Here is a 23,780-nt window from a genome sequence, read left to right on the forward strand (position 1 = left end):
GCCAGCTGTAAGGAAACAGCCAGGACTACATGTCCCAGCAGCCATAGGGCCAGGGAAAGGAAAGAGCAGGAATGGAATACTGGCCACACCCAAACAAGCTCAAACTGGTTTAGGCTAGGTAAGAAGCTCTCTAAGGGCAGGCTACCCTAACACACCTGCAGGGAGGACTAATCAGCTCCCTGCAATGAAAGAAAAGGGTTTAGTTTTCACACAGAGACCATTCAAGGGCCAGCCTCAGAGTGCCCACCTGCTCCAGACTCAGCAAGCCAGAGCCACATAGCAAAAAGAAAGCAGCAGACTACAGCCAAAGAGAACCAGAAAGCAACAGTCCACCTCATGGCAACAAACTCAGGCAGAGGTTTGTGATGAGGCTAATGATAAGGTTGATTCTGGGTTTGTGCAGGATAGTGAAATGGCAGATAATGACAATACCTATGATATGGAAATGAAATGTTCTGATTTGCCCAGCTCTGAAGGTATGGACATAGGCTAAGGGCCATTGCTAATAAGGGAGCTGGAAGGAAAAGTAAAGTTTGCTCAAGTTTATTGGAAATGTTGAAGTTTTATTTTGAACTTTAAATACAAGCCACAGGCAGCCATTTTGTTGTGATCTGGGGAGGGGATTTTTCCAAGCTGATCCATTGAGGGAAAATTATTTGAAGAGGATCCCACCCTTGGGGCATTAAGCCTAACCCCAAGGGAGTTTTGCCTGGCAGAAGAAAAACTTTCATTTTGTTGAAATACGGCTTTTATGTTTTGGCATATTTTTGGCTTAAACTGCAATTGTGTTTGGTTTGTGAATGCTGGACTTAAGCACAAGGTGATACAAACCTGAGAATTTATTTGACCCTTGTTATGCTGGTGAAACAATAAACAGTACCTAAGAAAATTGCACCCAAAGTTTTGAACTCTTTTATTTTGAGCCTTACCAAGCTACCATAACAACCTCACAAACCACTCGGCTGAGGTTTGTGTGTACTGGGTTAGGTCACTTGCTGAGCCCAGCTTGGCCACGCCCGATCATAATATGTAACGTGATATTATATGTTACCACACTCCATACACAGAGTGGTCTCTCTTTGTGTTAAATGCCACACTCCATACACCAAATGGTCTCTTTTTCCCTTGCCCACTTTTTCGTTTATCTTCCTTTCTTTCAAGGTTTAAGTATTGTATATATAGTAATTGCATCCTTAGTAGATTGTGCTTTTATTCCCAATTAGTAAATGATGGATTTAAAGTAAAAATGATTTCTAATTGGGATTCTGAAAAGTTAGGAGTCCAGCCCTGCCCCCCCAGCCATCTTGTCCAGATGCTGTGCTAGAAAGCACCTATTGCAGGGGCATGTCTGGGTGTGCCAGAAAAAGGACTGAGCCAGTTTGCCTTCAGACAGTGTTAAGTAAAAGGACAAAAGACATGGCCAGACAGATACAGCTAAGGCGAATACACAAATGCATGGCTGGAGAAAATCTCATCATGACCTCACCATGATAAAGACTACCCTGCTCTGTGATGCTCTGCTATATGATTGGATGTGAGATAGAGACTGCCACTGAGTTTTGATACATCCTGGTAATCATCCCCATATCTATAGAGCATGGATACCATGTGGGGTTTGCTCTCTTTCTATCTTCCTTAGGACCAGTGCTGGACCAAGCTGCAACCTCTGCAAATATGTAGTGGGCCCTATCCTGCAGCCTTCTAAGGACTTTTCAACCAGTAGTGTGAGTAACTTTGAACCTTTAATATTAGAGCAGCGGTGTCCAACCTGTGGCCTTAGGGCCACATGTGGCTTCGTGAAGTATTTTGTGCAGCCCCGGTCGAGGGCGATGCAGTATTTTCCTCTGCTGGCCCCGGGTATTTACTGTCTTGCTGGCTCCCTCCTCTGTCTTGCTGCAGTGTTTGCGTGTTTGTGCAGCCCCAGAAACATTTTTTTTTCAGCCAATGCGGCCCAGGGAAGCCAAAAGGTTGGAACCTGTCTTCTTAGAGAGAAATTTTGTTTAGTGTATTTCTGTTAATTCTTTGCTTAAAGATTCTATCTGTAACAACTGCCTACCTGCTTGATTAAATTTTCAGTTTGCTTATAAATGTTCTGAGTCTTAGGGCTCCTTTTACGAAGGTGTGCTAGCGTTTTTAGCACATGCACACGATTAGCGCACGCTAGCCAATAAACTACCACCTGCTTAAAAGGAGGCGGTAGCGGCTAGCACGCGTGGAATTTTAGTGCATGCTAAGCGTGCGCTAAAACCGCTAATGCATCTTTGTAAAAGAGCCCTTAGTTCTTTAATAAGTACTCATATAAAGTGGTACCTTGGTTTACGAGTGCACCGGTTTGCGAGTGTTTTGCAAGACGAGCAAAACATTTGCAAAATCGGCGCCTTGGAAAACGAGCACGTTTCGATTTGTGAGTGCCCCCCCGCTAACTGGCACCCTCCACCCAGCGATCCAGCACCCCTCCTGCCGCCATCGGGCACCCCCCTGCTGCGACCTGAGGTCCCCCAACCCACCCGAACCCTCTTCTTACTTCAGTATAGCGTCCGAATCGGCACCGGGACCAGCATGTCCTGCCGGTGTCCGAAGATCTGCTTCCTGTGCTGGGCTTTGAGCATGTGAGCATGCGCCGTAATCTGAGGTCCCCCAACCCACCCGAACCCTCTTCTTACTTCAGTGTAGCCTCCGCACCGGCACCGGCACCAGCATATCCTGCCGGTGCCCGAAGATCTGCCTCCTGTGCTGCGCACATGCTCAAGGCCCAGCACAGGAGGCAGCTCTTCAGGCACCGGCAGGACATGCTGGTGCCAGTGCTGGTGCGGAGGCTACACTGAAGTAAGAAGAGGGTTCGGGTGGGTTGGGGGACCTCAGGTCACAGTGTGGGGGGGTGCCCTATGGCGGTTGGGGGGTGCCCGATGGCAGCGGGGGGGGGGGGGGTGCCGGATCATGGGAGGAGGGTGCCAGTTTGCGGGGGGGCCTTTGGGGGGAGCAATGCTGGTTCTCAGGGGGGAGCAGCGCTGCTGGCCTCGGGAGGGGTGGAGGGTAGAACCTATCAAAGCGAGTTTCCGTTATTTCCTATGGGGAAACTCGCTTTGATAAACGAGCATTTTGGATTACGAGCATGCTCCTGGAACGGATTATGCTTGTAATCCAAGGTACCACTGTATTTAATTGTTATTACAGAGCTGAGTGTTAATCAAGCAAGCTAACTTCCCCCAAAATTAATATTTATTTATACAATATATTCCTCTCTATGAGAGTGATATATTTTATTGGAGATTAATAATAATTTTATAGCATATTTAAATGGTGGAGAATGTGGGCAAGAATTAATGGTGCACAGATAAAATTTCTTTTCTAAAAGTTAAAATACTGGGACAGAAAACGGTTATTATTATGCTGATTAACTGTATTGTGCTGCTTTTAAAAGTAATTAGAATGGTATTTTTGTGCTTTAAAGAAAATAGAAAGTATTGAAATTGTATTGGGGCTGTTTTTTTTTAAATGCCATGTGGACCCATCTTTCCCTGTTCTAATCTATCACTGTTAACTGTTTATATCCATTTTCCAGTCAGCCTGAATCCTGATGAACATATATTAGTAAAATATATGGGATCTGATGCTTGACGTCTCTATTCTTTTTCTGAACCTTTAATCTTAGCGATAAATTTTGTCTAGTGTATTTCTGTTAATTCTTTGCTTAAAGATCCTATCTGTAACAGCTGCCTACCTGCTTGATTAAATTTTCAGTTTGCTTATAAATGTTCTGAGTCTTAGTTCTTGAATAACTACTCGTATACAGTGGTACCTCGGTTTACGAGTGCACCGGTTTGCGAGTGTTTTGCAAGACAAGCAAAACATTTGCAAAATCGGCACCTTGGAAACCGAGCGTGGCTTGATTAACGAGCGCCCCCTCGCGATCCGGCACCCCCCGATGCGATCCGGCACCCCCCGATGCGATTGGGCACCCCCCACCACAATTGGGCACCCCCCGCCGCTTCTTACAGTCATCTGGGCACCGGCACCGGCATGTCTTGTGCTTGGTGTCGGTGCCCGAAGATCGGCCTCCTCTTCTGCTGGGCCTTGAGCATGCGCAGATGCTCAAGGCCCAGCAGAAGAGGAGGCCGAACTTCGGGCACCGGCACCAAGCACAGGACATGCCGGTGCCGGTACCCAGATGACTGTAAGAAGCGGCGGGGGGTACCCAATCACGGCGAGGGGGTGCCCAATCACGTCGGGGGGGGGGTGCCAGATCATGGGGGGAGGGTGCCAGATCGCGGGGGGAGGGTGCCGGATTGCAAGGGGGGCCTTCAGGGGGAGCAATTCCGGTTCTCATGGGGGTGGGGGGGGGGGGGGGGGGAACGTATCAAAGTGAGTTTCTATTATTTCCTATGGGGAAACTCGCTTTGATAAACGAGCATTTTGGATTACGAGCATGCTCCTGGAACGGATTATGCTCGTAATCCAAGGTACCACTGTATATTTGTTATTACTGAGCTGAGTGTTAATCAAGCATGCTAACTTCTCCCCAAATTAATATTTCTTTATAAAAGATATTCCTTTCTATGAGAGTGATATATTTTATTGGTTGAGATTAATAATTTTTAAGACACATACATCTATGTGATGATGTCACACATGTGCATGACATCTGCATATTTCCGAATGCCCTCCAGCTGTAGTCCTGAGATTAGTGTGCCACAACTCCGGAGAGTTTGCAAGACACTGTTCTATTCCATGGTTTTTACATGAATTTATTCAGGTACTCAAGCATTTTTCCATCTGTCTTAGCAGGCTCACAATCTATCTAATGTACCATGGTCACAAGGAGCAGTGTGGGTTTCAATCCACAACCCCAGAGTGCTGAGGCTGTAGCTTTAACCACTGTGCCACACACTTCCAACTTCTATGGCATTCACTTGAACTATTGTCTTCTCTGATATTTCATTTTTTCACATGTTTTTATACTTTCTATCTTTATGCTTTATATAAGTATTTCTTTGACACTTGATCACTGAATGTTAAATACAAGTTTATGTCTCAACATTATCTTTTATTAAGAATAATGAGAAAATGCCTGCAATAAAGCAGATTTCTCCACTATTTGACCTTACCATCAGTTCTCACACTTCTAAAATTCCTGTGGTTTAAAGCATTCTATTTGTGTCCATTTGTTATAGTAGTTTAGGCAGACTCTACTTTTCAACTTCAAACAATCCAGAGGCTCCAAATTAGAAAAAATATGTATAAACATTGATAAAGAGAAAATAGTTTCCTGGGAAGTTTACCAAAATAGAACAGTTAAGTAGGGAATTTACAGTACACAATCCAGATTTAAGAAAAATCTCACTGATAGAAACCTCTCTTTAACATAAGGCATTTGGCCTGATTTTCAGTCACAGCAGAAAGCATTTGTTTTAAATTCCATTCATTGCAGTCAAGTTATACCTGGATATCCAGTGCCAGTATCTGGGTATTGAGGGGCACTGAATATCCTTTTGTAATGGAAAGAACTGTGAGTATTTGGGTAATGGTGATTCAGTGCAGCTAATGAATAGCCTACTGTCCTGAGTTATCTGGATACTGGTACTGAAAATCGCTAGTCTTTGGGAAAACTCTGGCTCCACCCAGGATGTGCCCAAGCTCTACCACCAAACTATTTGTTAGTCTGCCAAGATTTTCAATGGTATTATCTGGATAATGCTGCTAAAAATTTTAGCATGACCCAGGTCAATACTAATTATCCAGACAGCAAGATTTGCTTAATGAATAAATAGCTTTGAATATTTGGCTAACTGTGTTTTCACATTAAGAGGTTGAGGCTATTTACCTAAACAGCACTAGAAATATCTTTAGACTAAAGAGGTATATTATCACAAAGTCCTGGGTCTTCAGTGCTTCAGGGGGCAGTTTAAGGTCTTGCTTTACTTTGGTTAGTGAATGGAGCTGGTCACTGGTCCTTCAGAGTGAAAGATAGGGACTTGCCTCTAATATAAAAGATCAAAGACAATCTCCACATACTGTTCCATTAACATCACTAGACCCACAAGTTTATTACTACTCCTTTTGCAAGACAAGATAATGCTTTTATTATTCAGTACTTTCTGAACTTCCTTCTGCCAGAGGAGGGACAGGGAAACGCCATACTAGAGAGCCTTGCTTTTGCAAATTAGTTTTTAGTTGCTCTCATAGACTGTAGTCCTATTATGCAAATTAGTCTTCCTCTGGCACAATCGGGGGAGGGGGGGCAAGGTTCTCTTCCCAGCTTTCCTTGAACAATCTTCATAAAGAACAAGACTGGCTCCTTCTGAGTAAGAACTAAAAGCTCCAGTTTAACAGCTTCCTCACCCTGAAGAGGACCAGACTCAACATGACCTTAAAGTTCTATTATTAGTAGTAGGTGGTATAATGATTTTGGCTTTATTGCTCTTCATTACCTTTGGAAGTGAAACCTGTGCACTGCGGTAAGGGACACTGGACTCGATTACTGACTTATTAGTCATTTGTAGCAGCTACTAAGGTGTTCAGCATTACATTGTCTTTAATACCGTAGGGCACATATATTGTGACTCCTGAGGCAGGCACTTTGGCCCAGGTTCTATAAATGGCAACTGAAGCTAGACGCCTAGATTGGTGCGCCTAGCCAATATAGACACCTAACTTAGGGCTGCTTTTATTAAACGGCGCTAGAGGTTTTTAGCACGGGCCGCCGAGGTAAATGCCCTGACGCTCTTAGGAATTCTATGAGTTTCAGAGCATTTACCTTGCCGGCTTGCGCTAGAAACCTCTAACGCTGTTTAGTAAAACCCAATGTCAATTTTGAAATGAGCTTAACTGGTGCCATTAATGAGCAATAATGAGCTCATAATTGGCAAAAATTAAAATTAGTTGGGTGGTAAGTGCCTAACTTATAAGGTACCTACCAGAAAATGGGCATGGTTAGGAGCGGATCTTGGGCATGTTTTGTGTCTAGGTGCCTAACTTAGGCACTGGTATTTAGGCCAAGAAAATTGGCATAAATAGGGGGCACCTAAGATTTTGATGCATACTGGCACCTAAGTCTAGTTTAGGTGCTGTTAGGCACGATTATAAACGGCATCTAACTGAAGATTGACAAGTGCTATGCATAGGGTTACCAGATTTTCCTTCAATAAAATCTGGACCCATGGCCACACCCTCAGGCCATCCCAGCCCCATCCGTGTCATGTCCCACCCCTTTAGCCCGTTCATGCGTCGGGATGGCAGCGTTCCTTGGTGCATATCTTATAGGTGTCATTTATAAAATCAGGGCCTTTGTGCCGAAACTCAAATCTGTGTCAGGTCTCTTTTGCTCTGTCCAAATCCTTGGTAGAATTGCTCTATTTTTATTTTTTGTACCTTCAATAAAATATTTTTGGTTTTACCTCTAGCACCTCTTTCTTGTTAATGCCATTAGTCCAACCCTACCTTTTGCGAACTGGCAATGATTTTGGCTAACAAAATCATTTTTACACCTGCTTAAAGAAATCAGCTAAGGCTCAAAATTCTGTTCTCCCTCTCAACTTTCTTGGTTTGGAAGGATATGAACAATGAAAATAAAATGTACTGCCATTTGTTAATCTTTGGAATTTCAGTGGATTTTTGTGCTTTGCAGAGAGCACCAATTTAATTTGTATATGAGAAGGTTTTTTTTAATTGGTATTATGGTTTTTTTTACCCTGCTATACTGTCACATGTCTCTGTAGGGTGAAGGTTGGGATCGGAGGCTTTTTTCCTCCTTATTTTTCATTTTATTGGCTGCTCTGTTTCTCTTATAGTGCCCCTGTATTAGTGTTTCTGATACACATATGTACCTGTTTTGTTTCTGATGACAAGCAGACAAGTGTTTGCTTATTACAGTGTTTCTTAAAAATTTTGCATGCAGGAACAAGTTCATTGCATATGGAAAAAGGTACCTTTTTAATTATGTTGCCACCAACATAACCTCCCCCTCCTTTTATAAAACTGTAGCGTGGTTTTTAGCGCCACCTACTGTAACAGCTCCGACACTCATAGAAATTCAAGCCCCTCCCATGGCCATACCCATTTTTGGATCCACACATAAAAATTTACATACACAGCTTAATAGAATTTACAAACACAGCTTAATAGAATTAGAGCCAATAATTATTATCACTCAATTATCAGCACTAATTGGTTTATTACTCAATAAAATAAAATTGTACAACACAATTTTGAGCGACATTTTTTATTATTATTTATTTATATTTAAACAAATTATCAAGAATAAACTTCTTGTACAGAATATTGATTAAGACATTCAATAATATAATAAGAAAAGAAAAATCTAATTACAAAGAAAATTATTTATTTAATCAATGTTAAAGTCCCAAATAAATAGGATCGAAGATCGGAGAAGGCCTGGAGTAGGAGGGACTGACCACCCCTCCTGCTCCCAATGAGTTTAATGGTATGGGGTAGGGTGGGGTGGGCCCGGCCCAGCCAGCATCGGAGGAGGCCTGGAGCTGAAGGGACTGACCACCCCTCCTGCTCCCAAGGAGTTTAAAAGGTGCGGGGAGAGGGTGGCCCGGGCCGGACAGCAGGCTGGGCTAGCTTAGCTACAGGAAGGGAGGGCAGGAGTCATTGGTGGGGCATCGGTGCGGGTGCTCACAGTGCAGGGCAGAGCAGGGGGCATTTGGGGTGAGCATGTAGGCAGGAGACAGATCGGGGTAGAGCAGGGCGGCATTCAGGGCGAGCAGGCAGGAGACAGATCAGGGCAGAGAGCAGGGCTTCTATGGCGCTGTTGAGTCGGAAAGATGTTTTCGACTGGTCTCTAGCAGTCGCTTCTTGGGTTGATCGGCCAGCCCAGTCGATTTTAAATTTTTGGTTGATGAATTGCCTCGCTGTCCAATTTGCATGCGTTTTTCCTCATTTGCATGCACGGATTTGAATCGGATCGCAGGAGAGGTTAGTGAATAGTGCAGGAGGGAAATTTGGTCGCAAAGGGGTCGCAAACCGATCGGTAGACGATCGGTTTGCTTAGTGATAGCAGGTCGGATAGCAGCGATCACTAAACCTGTAAAAACAGGTGTAGCGACAATTACAGACTTTAGCGAATTGGGGCCAAATGGAGGCAATTCTTTGAAATGGCACCAAAATATTAGCACAACAAAGGCATGCACTTAGCACCCATTTTACAATGGTATTAAGGTGTACCTAACTTTGGCAATGAGTTGCCGATTAATATCTCAGCATTAATTTGCATACTGTGGCAACTTTTTTGCAGGAACTCCATCTGCAGCTTTCTGCATGGGCCTCAGTTTTATGCTTCCACAGATCTTTCGGTTCATAGTCTAAAGCGCACGAGGAAAAAGGCGCTCCGACAACCGAGCGCGGACAACTGAGCGCAGGACTTCATCGCGCCAAAGAAAAACCGTATTTTAAGGGCTCCGACGTGGGGTGTTGGTGGGGAACCCCCCCCCCCACTTTACTTAATAGAGATTGCGCTGGTGTTGTGGGGGATTTGGGAGGTTGTAATCCCCCTCATTAAACTGGAAACTTAACTTTTTCCCTGTTTTTTAGGGAAAAAGTTAAGTTTTCAGTATAATGTGGAGGGTTACACCCCCCACACATGGCAGCGTGAGGAAGCACGATCCCTATTAAATAGAGTGGGGGGGGGGAACCCCATCAGAGCCCTTTAAAATACGTTTTTTTCTTCGGCGCAATTAAGCCCTGCGCTCAGTTGTCCGCGCTCAGTTGTCGGCGCACCTTTGTCCTTGCGCGCTTTTGACCCGTCATCATGTAATATAACATAGTGAAGTCCAGGGTTACAAGATTTTATGTTTATAAAATTCGGACCTATGGTCCCACCTCCCAGGCCCGCCCATTCTGCCCACACCATGCCCTGTTCTGCCCCAGGTTCACCTCCCAGCCACGCCCCCAAGTGCTTAGTGCCACGTCAGGAGGGCATCTGCGCTTCAGATGTGTTAAGTGATGACATCACACACATGCACTTGACATCATTGCATAGCATCTGCGCACATGCCCTCCTGATTATGGCCCGAACTGGAAGCTTTTCAAAACGTGGACAAAGTGCTGGGTTATGAAAAGCCGTCCTGATGCCCGGATATGACCTCTAAAAAGAGGACCGACAATTCAAACGTCTGGTAACTCTAGTAAAGCCATAACGAAAATAAACACTGTTTTTAGATGCTGCAGCCATAAAATAAGCTGAGGAAAACGAACCCCCTCTTCTAGTAAACTGCGCCAGCGGTTTTGAGCGCAGAGAGCCGCGCTGAATGGCTCGCACTGCTCCTGACGCTCATAGGAACTCAGTGAGCGTCGGGTGCAGCGCGGGCCATTCAGCGTGGCTCCCCACGCTACAAACAGAAGAGGCCCTAAATAGAACCTAATGCAGGAAAACCAAAATCTGTTCTGAAAGACACTGAACTATGCTGGAAAGCAGGAGCATTCCAGCCACAGGACACACTTCTCGTTCTCAACTACAGCCCTCTTTTTTTCACAATATCTTCCAATGTGTTTAATTTTTAAACACTTCGCCCTCCTTTTATCATTTGAATAGACATGTTTGCATGTCATAGGAGAGAGTGCGAGAGTCATGCGTACTTTAACTTAAGTGTTGATTTCACGCCTCCTGTTGCTCCCATGTGAAAGCACCCTTCAGGGTGTGTGAGAGGACTCGCTTACTCGGAGTTCTACATTGCTTATTTTCCCTTTTGTGATCCTTTTGGTAGGAGAGAGAGCAGCGCGGGAATCTTGCTTTGTGACTCAACAGCGCCCTCCCCGCACAGCCCTAGTCTCGGAAAAAGTTCTTTCTCTGTAAAAGTTGGAAGCCACTTCCTGATGGGCTGCGAGTAAACACTGTTCCCGTGGAGCTTTCGCCGTCTTCCCCGAGAAACGTCTTCTCACGTTAGAAAGGTGGCACGGGGGTAAACGATGCTGCAGTACTTACAGACGCTGCTCAGTTTGCCTAGCTTGGTCACTGTTGCCCTGTTGCTGCTCGTCGCCTCTCTGTTCTACGGGAAACGCAGGAGGTGAGTGTAGACGTGACCTGTTAGCCAAGCAGACCTGGTTTCACGGCTCACTTGTTGTGTTTCTGCTCTGAATGCTGCCCCCCAGATTCATCTGCGCGATTAAATGAATGAGGTAGCAGTGCGGGTGCATTTTCTGAATTTTTAAAAAGTTAATTCTTAGTTTGTTATTAAAGAGAAATCTTCGTGACTTTATTTTGGGATTCTTAATTCGATTTGCGAAACTGTTCTTGCACCCAGTACTTGTAAGTGATTGTGTATCTGCTGTATTGACCAAGTTATTCTGGAGAAATTTCATATCTGATGTGTAAATAAGATATTCTGGATATCATGGAATGCTAGCAGTGACAGTATTTGTTTAATTTCGTAGTATTACAGTAGCCCTGTCCCAAAGCACTTTGGGGGCAATTCTTTGAAGTGGCACCAAAATAAAGCGCAACAAAGACATCCATTTTATAGTGGTGTTAAGGTGTACCTAACCTAGTAAATGAATTAGTGCAAAGCCACTGTGGCATGCTTAGGGTTACCAGATGTCCGGATTTACCTGGACATTGTCCTGCTTTTCGAGGACATGTCCGGGGATACAAAAATGGCTTTTCAAAACCCGGCACTTTGTCCGGTTTTTGAAAAGCTTCCTCAAAATCGTGTCCGATGAGAGCAGGCAGTGTGGGGACGGGGCTAGAGCAGGCTTGGGGATGGGACTTGGGCATAACAGGATGGATGGGTGGGTGGAATTGGGCGGGCCTAGGGGCGGGTCTAGGGCAGGGATCTCAAAGTCCCTTCTTGAGGGCCGCAATCCAGTCGGGTTTTCAGGATTTCCCCAATGAATATGCATTGAAGCAGTGCATGCACATAGATCTCATGCATATTCATTGGGGAAATCCTGAAAACCCGACTGGATTGCGGCCCTCAAGGAGGGACTTTGAGATCCCTGGTCTAGGGAGTCTGGATTTTATTAAAGTAAAATCTGGTAACACTAGGTATGCTGAAACTTAGATGCCAAAGCTTACGTTAGGTCAACGGCAGGTACAAAATGATACACCTTAGTGTGCTTTGGAATACATTTGCTTGATAGTATTCTATGGCACTACAAGGTGGAACATCCATTTCACTCTCATGCTCCGACCACTGGTACAGCCCATTTCCTATTACACAGTAACACAACTAGCTTGCCAGTGTGCCACTTCCCTTTCCCCCGTACCTCTGTAACATTCCTGGTGCGAGCAGCAACCTCCTAGCTGCTGTCGCGCCAGCATCGACTCATCTTCTGACATCACTTCCTAGACCTGCACCTAGGAAGTGACATCAGAGGAAGAGCCTACGCTGGCATGACAACAGCTTGGGGGTTGCTGCTCACGCCAGGAATGTTACAGAGATATGGGGGAAAGGAAGGAGCATGTGGAAGTGGGCGCACCCGCCCCGGGCGCCTCTCACCTTCGCTATGCCACTAGTGGTAAATAAACAATGCAGCTCGTGAGGCACCTTATAAGCAATGTCTGGGAGAATCTAGCCTACCAGTGGGGGAGGGGGGGAGCTGTCCACCCCGGGTGCACGCCTTAAGGGGGTTCACAGCTGACACTGGGTCTGGAACCTACTGCCATTCTCTGCCGCTGTTGCTTTCCTGAAACAGCAGCGGCGGCAATAAACTTTCAATTCAGTTATCATGGGCATCTTACTGCATCTCCCTGCGGCCACTGGCCCACCCCCTCCAACATCACTTACTTGTTCTGGAATTCTGGAACAGAATCAGCAGCTGTGGGGAGGTGAAGCAAGGTTCCATGATGATTGCGGCTGCCGGCTCTGCTCCGGAACAAATAAATGACATTAGAAGGGGTGGATCGGCAGCCGCGGGGAGGTACAACAAGGTCTTGGGATGACTGCAGCTACTGAGCCGCAGTCATCGCCGAGCTGCAATCATCGCGGGAATTTGCTGCATCTCCTTGCGGCTGCCAGTCTACCCCCTCTGACATCACTTACTTGTTCTGGAGCTGAGCCGGCAGCCGGGGAGATGTAGCAAGGTCCTGGGATGACTGCATTTAAAAGTTTTACTGCCACTGCTGCTGGTTCAAAAAGCATACAGCAGTGGTGGGAAGTGAGGTGGCAAAATACTGGATGGCATTTGGGCGGAGGGAGAGAGAGAAAGGAGCAGGATACTTGTATGGAAGGGTGGTGGAGGGAGAGGGAAGTGGGGTCAAGGGAGAGAGAAGGGAGCAGGATACTGGTATGGAAAGGTGGTGGAGGGAGAGAAAGAGGGCAGATGCTGATAGAATTGGTGTGCATGGAAAGGGGAGAGAGACATAAAGGGGAAGTATACTTGATGGAATTGTGTTGGAGGGAAAGAAAGGGGGCAGATGCTGATGGAAGTGGGGAAAAGGGAGAGACAAGGGGCAGATGTTGATGGAAGAAGGGTGGATGGAGAGAGAGAAAGGGCATACATTGGATATTAGTGGGAAGGGTAGAGGGGGAGCCTATTTTGGATGGAATTGGAGAGGAGAGAGAGAAAGAGAAGAGCAGATGCAGGAAAGAAGTGGGGAGGAGAGAAAGAGGGGAGCAGAAAATGGAAGTGGAGAGAGGGGCAGACGCTGGATGGAAGTGGACAGAGAGAGGAGAAGATGCTGGATGGAAGTGGTAGAGAAAGAGGGCGGGCACATGATGCTCAAGTTAGGATAACCACTGTATAATAAATAAAATTTTCAAGGATCAATCAAATTAAAAAATGATGCTTGTCTGGGTGGTTGTATCCTTATGAACACAGATACTCATACCATTGATTTCTTGTGTACGGGATATGTCATTGATTCTAGTGTATACTTATGAAGGGAATTAAAAAGAATTCTGGAATCTTCCATGGCATACCTGAAATCTCTTCAGGGCTCACCACTGTGCCATGGCACACAGTTTGAGAGACATTGGTATAGTGTTTACTTAATAAAGAGCTGCTTTGCATCTCATTACTCTGTAACATAGAGTGGCTAATTATTACTATGTTAGGGACTTATATACTGTCTTACAGCCGAATACCTAACTCGGAAGCGAGGGGCTGGACACTCTTGTATGTGTTTCCCCCCGGCCCATTCTCGGTCAAGTCATCCACAGTTGTGACACATCCCAGCTTGGCAGACCTGGTGGCATCTGATTGGCCCAAAGACCATGGTATGCAGACCTAGTTCATCTCCAGAGGGCTGAAGGCCTCAGACTTCTGGTCCAAGAGGATCTTCTCACTCAGGGACTGGTTACTATCGAGAATCTGTAACACTTTGAGCTTACGGCATGGCTCTTGGGCAGGTGACCCTGACATGCAAGGGTTATTCAGATTTGGTCATTACCATGTTACTCACAACGAACAAGCCATCCCTGGTGGTAGCCTATGCTAAAGCCTGGAAGTCCTTTCAGCGCTGGTGTGTGGTGAAGGATATAGAGCCCTGGTAAGCTCTGATTTTGGTATTTCTGGATTTTTTGCAGGAGGGACTTCAGAAGGGGCTTTTGGTAGGTTCTCTCAAAGTGCAGGTAGCAAGGTTTACCTGTTTCCAAGTTCGAGGGGAACGAGTCTCCTTTGCCTCTCAGCCAGATGTTGCCCAGTTCCTTAAAGGGGCTCTGCAGTTGCACCTCTGGTGCATTCCCTTTTTCCCATCCTGGACTTAACATCATGTTGCAAGGTCTCAGTACAGCTCCATATGAGCCCTTATGGGAGGCTTCCCTCTTGGATCTAACAGTCAAGACAGTGTTCCTGATGGTGATTATGTTGGCAAGATGGTTTCTGAGTTACAAACTCTTTCCTGAGGGAGCTGTTCCTTAGGTTCACTGTCCCATCTTTCTTACCAAAGGTAGTCTCAGCCTTCCATGTCAATCAGGAAGTCTGCTTGCCTGCTTTTCGCCTTATGGGATCTAAGAAAAAGGATAAAGTGTTACATTTGTTGGATGTGAAGTGAGTGTTTCTTTGAAGTTACCAACAAGTTTAGTCTTTCGGATCACCTTATTGTTCTGACCAGTCATGCCATGAAAGGGAGGCTGGTGTCTAAAGCCTTGATTTCCAGATGGATTAAAATGGCTGTTTCCTCCATTTATGTGGGCTGTGGTAAACACCCACTGATCACAATGAAAGCACACTCCACTAGAGGAGTTGCAGTCTCGTGAATGGAGACTAGGTCCCAAGGAGATATGTAGAGGGGCTACATGGTCTATCCTTCATACCTTTGCCAAATTCTATAGGGTGGTCATAGGACACTGCTTTTGGGACCTCAGTCTTAAAGGCAGGCACTGCAGGTCCACCCTAGGAACTGCTTTAGTACATCCCTAGTGTTCAGGACCACTAGACACATTGCACTAGAAAGAAAGATTACTTCTTCTTTCTTGTAGATGTTTCTAGTGGTCCTGAATCCCTGACCTTTGTATGGGTTTTGCCTACTTTCTGCCTAAGGATCAATCTGGATTGGAAGAATTTTCTGTCTCTCAGAGGAGCTAAGAAAAAAAAAAGAAAGAAAGATGATGCATAGGTAAATCATCATGACCATACAGTCTGGTTTGTCGCTGCTTGTTAGCAGGTCAAGCAAGTAACTACAAGCTCTATACACATTTGGTGCTGGTTGTAGAAGTTTGAATGTTATAATGTTATTTTCTATGTTTGTTACAATTGTAGTGTCAGGGATTTTTCCCAGTTTTCCTCCTTCTTTTTATGTATTTTATTACAGTGCTACTTGATTGCTTTTGTACAAACTGAGGGGGCAGGAGCAGCTCCCTGGGAAGGAGGTCGAGTTGGAAAACATGATTGACATTTTCTGCAAGCAACTTGCTGGTTCAGATACAAGACCCTAGCATTCAGGACCACTAGACTCATCTACAAGAAAGAAGATTACCAAGATAAGAACCTCGTCTTTCTATATTTAAAAATGAAAGGGAGATGGAATTTGATATACTGCCTTTTTGTGGTTACAATTAAAGCAGTGAACATACTTTTGTATTTTATAATACACAAAAATACTATTGCCATCCCTTTATACCCATACAGGGAAATTCCTTATATGGCATCCCAAAATTGCATGTGCAATTTGAATAATGAGCCTATTGGCGCCAATAATTGGCTAGACATGTTACAACTGAAAATGGGGTGTGAGTATGCTCTCCAAATCCCCCCCTTCTGCTTCAAGTGTCAGGGGTGTTCACTAAGGATGTATATTACAGAATTCGACCCTCCACAGACCCTGACGCATACATCTATTAACCATGTATTCTCCTTGGAAATGCCCAGGCCAACTCTTGTTGTAAACTGCCTAGAACTGAAAGATATCGGCGGGATAGAAGACACTAATGTAATGTAATGTAATGTAATTCAGGGGATGTGCACCTAAATTAGGCATGGGGATTTATTTATACCAGGTTTCAGCTGGTGTAAATCCTCGTGCCTAAATGTTGGGCGTAGATCCCTGAGTTAAGGGCTATTCTATAAACAGGGCCCAACTCAGAACGCCATTTATAGAACAGTGCTCATTATTTTTGGCATCCAAATTTGGGTGCTATTTACTAAATTGAATCTATTGTCCACCTCAGGAACCCCTATGAGTATATTGCATAAGCACTGGTACTGTCTGAACTCTTACTTTGATGTGCACATACTTAAGGGCAATTTTATGAATGCCTGTTTAAGCACGTAAGATGCCCAAGTTCTACATGCCTAAGTCCCTTATAAAATTAAACCCTAAAAAAATGTAAAATATGTTTATGAATATGAGGTGGCTCGCTTAGTTTCAGACTGCTTCTCAATTGGTAGATTAACAGGCATTGTTTTACTAATGTTATAATTGCACAATCAAATGAATTTGAATTTGGCTCACAAGCTCATATAATTAGACAGTGACTAATCTGTGATCTGACATCATTTTCTGGGGAATCATTACAAGCCTTTTCTCAATGCATGGATTTCTCAATCATTGGAGACTGAGCATGATTATTTCTATTGTTGCTTCATCTTGAAATGGTTATTACTATGATCTTGAGTTCAGCTGAAAGGTATTATTCCAAGACACTTGTGCTAATTGTGTTTGGGCCATGTAAACTTCCCATAAAGTAGGAAGTCAGCTTGTGTGACTGCCAGAAACAGTTGTGATGAAATTCACAGCCTTTGATCCAATACTGTACAGTCTAATTCAATGTACAGTGTGTCTGTTTATGTCTCAAATCCTGTGTTAGTACTGCTTATTATTCATTGGTTATAGTCTAATCTTTGCATTACTCTGTTTCTTGTTGCTGTTTCTTTATTTCATTTTTTAAATTTAGAGCTAACAGTTGCCTTTTTTGAGGTTTACTAATGAGAACAATGATGTAGGGGTAGACTGTTAAGGGGCAAATTTTAAATTAATTAAAATAAAGCATTAGTTACATAAAGTAAGATCAGATGAAGGAAAGTAGAATTAGTGTATGTAAGTTATCTGATAAATTATCTGCCCAGTGGATGAGTGCATGTGATCTTTGAAATGGGAAATGGGGGAGTGAGGTTTGGTTGCTAAATGATTAGATAGCGGGTGTTATCAAGAGGAAAAATGCATGACGGCTTTTATCAAAATCTCAGCCATTTAGCAGTTCAGAAATTTCATGAGTTTATTTGAGAAGCTGTGAAATACTGCATGCCCAGTAGGGAGTCACGTGCGTCAGGGGTAGACGGTGAATATCGTCTCTCCTGCAACCCGCCAGAATTTACCCATCTTTATCAGCTCCTCACCAATTTTGAATTATTTCTTTGCTGCCTTGGGGCTCCTGCACCACTGACGAGGCATAGTTGAGAGTGTGCGGTGCTTTATGGCGGCAAAATCAATGCGCACACAACGAGAGCAGAGCAAGAAATGGCGACTGCCTCAAACCTGGCGGGGCCCTCCGCTGCTCCTATGTGGGTTGCAGAGATCACATCAGAAGTTACCGCGGCCCTAGATTCCATTCTGGATAAACAGCTCTAACCTATAGATGACAAGCTGGACCGGTTACAGGGGAAGCTGGACGGAGTTGGCCGGGACTTAGAACATTTCCTGCAACGAGTTAGCGATGTGGAGGACCGCGTAGGTGGAGTGGAGCATACTCACCAGCAGCAGCTGAAGGGCCTGGAAGCCCTGGAAGAAAAGCTTGATGAACTGGAAAATCAGGCTCGGAGGAACAACCTCCGCTTTATAGGGCTGCCTGAAACATTGGTGGAGTTGGAGCTTTGGAACTTTTTTGAGCGCTGGATCCCGGACTCTCTGGGGCTCTCGGAGGCGTTGGGCCGATTTCGAGTGGAGTGGGCCCATTGGCTTGGGACTCGGAGGGAGGCTGAAGCCTGACCCAGGGTGGTAATCCTTCAGGTGCTTAACTTTGCGCACAAGATGGCAATTTTGCAAGCGCTCGGGGGGGGGGGGGAGAGGGGGCATCAGCTGCTCTACGAGAACCGCAGAGTCCTCTGCTTTCAGGATTACTCCACTTGAATGACTCAGCAGCGACGGCGGTTTAGCCATATCTGTTCCGCCTTGTTTGCTCGTCAGATCAGATTCGCGCTGCTCTACCCCGCTCATCTTCGAGTCTCCCACAATGGCTCCACTCGCATGTTTGATTCATTGTTGGCGGCCCAGGATTTTCTCTCCCAGCTGGATGGTGGTAGTGTCCTTCCAACTTCCACAGCCCCATGATCGGGTTGGGCTTTCTTGCTGCTGTCTTGGACTCTTTGTGGTTGGCCTTTGCCTTTTGAGTTTGGGGGGGGGGGGTCCCCTGTTGCTCCAGCGTTGCCTTGAAGTTGGAATATCTGCTTGTCCTGTGGTGACCTGCTTGAAGAGCCTTTGGAGGGGGGCCTCCCCTTCTCTATGGACTTCTGGTGGACCGTCTTGACTGGACATATCATGGATTCCATGGAGAACAGCTTGCTCCCGATTCATGCCTCTGTCTGGTTGGCCCCTGAAGCGGACTGCCAGTCTTTAATTGACCATTATTTTTCTGTTGCCTATTTGGGGTTGTTGGTTGGGGGGGGAGGAGTGCGCTTGCTGGATTAGGATGTGTTGGCTGGGTGTCTTGGTATGTTTGGGGTGTTTTGTGTGTACTCTCTCTTTTCTCTTTTGCTACTTTCTGTTTCTTGCTTTGTGCCTCAGAGCTCCTTGTATTTGTCTTGCCTTTTTTCCCTGTGGTGGTCTGTTTTTCTATCTTTTTAGTCTGTTCAGCCATTGTGGTGGATTTTGCTAAACAGCCTTGAGCATGATTGGAAGGGAGTGTGTGCTGGGGGTGTGTGCTTGTGGTGTGTTTTTGCGGTTCCTTGCAGGCCTTGGGCCGGCGGGTTCCTCTCCAGTCATCAGGTTCAGCCAGACATGTTGCAGTATGCTTTTCTTCCCTTCTGACCCACTTCCGAGTGATAGAGCCTTGACATTGGTTGAATGATTTCTGTATTTCTTGCTGGGATGTTGGAAAGGGGGGGGGGGGTTTCTTCCGGTATTCTTTGCTATTCTTTGGTTTGGCTAAAAAAAACAACAACACAAAAAAAAAGGGGGGGGGGGGTCCGCCCATGGGCTAGTGGGCTATTGGCTGTTGTTTTCTATGTTGGAGGAGTTTGGGGCCTTTCTTGGGGATGGTTGCTAGGGCTCATGGGGGGGGGGGGTTGTTTAGTGGTGGAATAGGTGCTGTTCCTGTTTGGATATTTCGGGTGAATAGGCATCATGACATGACAGATTCTCTTCTGAGGATCAGTAAGGGGATCATGGGGTTTGGGGATAGGAGATGTGTAGTGTGGTTTAGGGGGGAGGGGGTTGGGTTGGGGGCCTTTGGTTTCAGAGCAGGGAGATACGCATCATTTTTTTGATCCTGAGTGGCTGTGGAGGGGTCAGACCAGTGGCATGGCCATCTGTGCTTGGTTACGATTGTATTCTGGAGACCGCTTGCTGGGATGGTACTCTGGGATCACACAGGAATTTTTTCACCATTTTATGGCCTTTTTCTTTTCTTCTTTTCCATGGTTAGAGTGGTGACCTAGAATATTGGGGGTGAAGCGTACAAAAATTTTCTTAAGGCAGACATTGTACTACTTCAGGAGACACACCTTACCACGGCAGAGCATTCCAAATTTAAGCAGGGTTGGGTGAGTACCTGTGTCGCGGCAGCAGGCTCATGGAGAAAATGTGGGGTCACAATCCTAGTTCGGAAAGGGGTGGCTGACCATCTTGTTACTGTGGTAACTGACTCTGAAGGTCGATTTATTTTTTGTAAGGGCCAGATCGCGGGACACTCTATTCTCTTGGGTAGTATTTATGCCCCAAACTCCTATAACCATAAATTTTATCAGTGCTTGCATGCGATTCTTTCGCCCCATACTTGCCTTCCAATGCTGGTGGGGGGGACTTTAATACTCCCTGGGACCCTTCACTGGATTGCTCCACCACGCTCCCGAATCATCATGCTCAGGATGGTAATGGGCTCCCATCGTTCTATCAGTTCTTGGAGCTTGAAGATGTCTGGCAAATTTTGCACCCTTCAGAGAAGGACTTTACTCATATGTCTTGGGCACATTCTATTCAACCCTGTATTGATTATTTGTTGATTTCGCGGGCCATCTTTTCTCAAGTTGTACGGATGGAGATCGGTCCCTATGCAATCTTTGATCACGCTTGGGTGTGGTTGGAGTGGGTTCCCGCTGGTCAGGCACTGCACAGTTGTCAATGGACATATCCTCTTTGGCTCGATCATGATCCCAAGTTTTATGATTCTTTGCTGGCTTGTTGGAGGGACTATCACTATCGTAATAGACAACATAGGGATGACCCGGTCCTTTTCTGGGAAGCTGCCAAGGCGGTTCTCCGCAGTCACATTATTAGCTATGTTACGCAGGCTCAGAAAAGTTGGGAACATTTTGCATTTATCCAGGCATTTGGTAGCTCTTCCTCGAGAGTATGGACGCCACCCTACTGCAGCTAATCGCCAAGCCTTGCTGGATGTGCAAGTCACTTTGAATGAATGGCTTCACCAGCGTACGACTATAAGTATGGCTTACTATAAGTATAAACTTTATGCATATGGTAATAAGTGTGGTCGCCTCTTAGCCCGTTTGATTTCTCATTGGGAGGGCAGGCAGAAAATTGTATCTCTTAAATTGAATGATTCCAGGCCTGTCACTGATGATGAAGCCATCTGACAGGTGTTTCAGGACAATTATGCCACTCTGTATGCTGAGCCTTCAACTCAGGGCTTGCCTGGGGAGTTGTATTTGAACACCTTGGACTTGCCTCGCCTGACTACTGCTCACTTGACTTTGCTGAATGTCCTGCTTTCGAAGCAGGAGGTGGACTTAGCTATTCGTCAGAATCCTACCTTGAAGACAACTGGTAACGATGGATTCCAGGCTGAGTTTTATAAGTTGACGAGAGTGGAGATTGTATCTCCGCTTACGGCCATGTTTAATATGATGATTGCTGCAGAGGCCATGCCGGCCTATCTCAATGTGGCCCAAATCATTGTTCTTCCCAAGCCGGGGCGTGACCACACTAGGCTGGAATCTTATCGTCCAATTTCCATGCTCAATTGTGAGGTGAAGTTGTTGATTAAGGTTTTGGCCAATCGCTTCGCTCGTGTTCTCCCCGAGATCCTTCATGAGGCCCAGGTCGGGATTGTTAAGGGTCGCTCGGTTGAAAGGAATCTCCGGCGGATTCTTGCCTCCTTGGAATCCTGTACATGTAATCGTACTTCTTCGCTTCTTATCAGCTTTGATGTGGAAAAGGCATTTGACAGGGTGCGTTGGGATTTTTTTATATGTGACCATGAGCAGTTATGGGTTTACGGGGCGATTTGTCTCAGCACTGCAGGCATTATATGTGTCCCCGGCAGCGCTTTTTATGGTGAACGGTTATAGGTCTTCTTTGTTTGAGATTTTTAGAGGTTCGAGGTAGGGATGCCCCTTGTCCTTGCTACTGTTTATCTTGTCGTTAGACCCCCTGCTTTGTGACATCCATCTGAATTCTGTGGTGAAAGGTGTGTCCATCGGTGCTTTTTGCTTTAAGGTGGCGGCTTTCGTTGATGATCTGCTTATTTATCTTATGGATCCCCAATGTTCCTTAGCGGCTTTCTTGGAAACAATACACGAATATGGGGATTTTGTGGGCTTACGCTTCAATATGGGCAAATCAGAGGCCTTGTTATTTTTACTGGAGTTATGGGTTCATTGGGGGGCTTCATTCCCACTTCGCTGGGCAACTGGTTCCTTTTGTTATCTTGGGATCCAACTTCCAGCTTCTCCCGGTCGCCTTTACTCAATTAATGTTCAGGAACTCCTTGATCGTAGTTCCCGACAACTGGAATGCTGGAGACTCGCGAGAACTGATGGCATCCGTTCAGATAGCACCAAGGGGCCAGGTGGGAGTGCAAAAGCTTGCTCCTGACTTCTGCGCTCCTGACCTGTGCGCTGCTAGCGAGGGAGGGAAACACACTGGACCACCAGGTACTACAGTGGCAGCAGGCGGGAGGGCATTTTAAAAGGGGCGGCAGCAGCGTGTTTTAAAAAGGTGTGGCAGCAGCAGGAAGGGGTGTATTTTAAAAGTACTGAGGGGTATGGGAAGATGATTTAAAAGTACTGGGGGGGAGAGATTCCTACAGGGCTGGGTGGGTGCCCGTATTTTGGGCACCAGGTACTACGTCAGCAGGTGGAAAGGTGTTTTAAAATGTGTGGCAGCAGCATGTTTAAAAGGAAGGGGCAGCGGTGGGGAGGGTGGTGTTTTAAAACGGTGTGTTGGGTGGTTTAAAAATTGTATCTTCGCTCCATAAGATGCTCTGAGATTTCCACTCACTTTTGGGTGGAAATCTTATGGAGCAAAAAATACGGTAATTCACATATACTTTACAATGCACACATACTTTGCAATGCAGATTGTATCTGCGGATTTCAGTCATATCAGTAAGAAAAAGCTAATTGAAAGTAATGAGTCTTTAAATATCTTTTTTTCTGAACTCTAGTGGTAGACTGTTCTATAATACAAGGCCCAAATAAAAAAAAATGTACATTTTCTAGTTGACGCAAGATGAGCCTTAGAAATACGAGGTAAAGCTACTCTAATATCATTAACTGCTGATATGAAACCTTGTATTATGTAGCTATATAGTTCAAGTTGCTGATCCTTAGATGACATTTAATGATAATGTGTCAACTGTTTGCCCAGTCTTGTAAGGTCCTCTTGTGATATAACAATTTTGAATAACTTTGTGGAAGCATATGCAGAGCAAGGCTAGGGAGGGGACAAGAGGATTGTGAAAAATTGCAAGAGGACCTTATAAGTTTGGGCAGCCACGTGGCACATGCAACAACCTGAACTATAGCTACATAATACAAAGTTTATATTAGCAGTCACCACCCGGGGGGGTGTGTGTGTGTAGGGGGGTGGGTGGGAATCTGTGTCATTGTTGATGTGTTGAAATTCTCTGTCCAGTGTGCATCAGGAGCTTAGAAAGCAAACAGAATGTTAGAATTTTTAGGAAAGAAATGAGGAACAAAGCAGAGAATATTATAATGCCTTTGTATCATTATATAATGCAACCGCACCTCAAAATATTTTATGTGCAGTTCTGATTACCACAAAGAAAAATGGGTAGGCCCAATGATCCACAGTGAAAACAATCCACTGATGAAAGCAAAAACAAAAAACTGGATACAGATGTATACAATGAAGCTACTAAGTAGTAATTTAGAACAAATCAGAAAATATTTCTTCATTCAATATATAATTCAGCTCTGGAAATTGTTGCTACGCAGTGTGGTAAAAGCAGATAGTGAGTGCTGTGGGG

At 45.3% G+C, this 23,780-nt stretch overlaps 1 protein-coding gene across 2 annotated transcripts in view; it reads left to right on the top strand.

Annotated features, from left to right (window-relative positions):
• Positions 1 to 220: 220 nt before the first annotated feature.
• Positions 221 to 23,780, top strand: part of LOC117355755 (cytochrome P450 7B1) — a 295,302-nt gene continuing 271,742 nt past the window's right edge. The window contains exons 1-2 of one of the 2 annotated variants that reach the window (XM_033934755.1): positions 221 to 358; positions 1,640 to 1,724. Coding sequence is in view for 1 of the 2 variants with exons in the window: in XM_033934754.1 (XP_033790645.1) it covers positions 10,927 to 11,024 (98 nt within the window). In the remaining variant the exon portion in view is untranslated. Of the gene's footprint in view, positions 359 to 1,639; positions 1,725 to 10,410; positions 11,025 to 23,780 lie in introns of those variants that run through there. The other variant, XM_033934754.1, reaches the window with a different exon arrangement.

Source organism: Geotrypetes seraphini, chromosome 2 (assembly GCF_902459505.1).
Source record: "Geotrypetes seraphini chromosome 2, aGeoSer1.1, whole genome shotgun sequence".
Taxonomy (NCBI): Eukaryota; Metazoa; Chordata; class Amphibia; order Gymnophiona; family Dermophiidae; genus Geotrypetes; species Geotrypetes seraphini.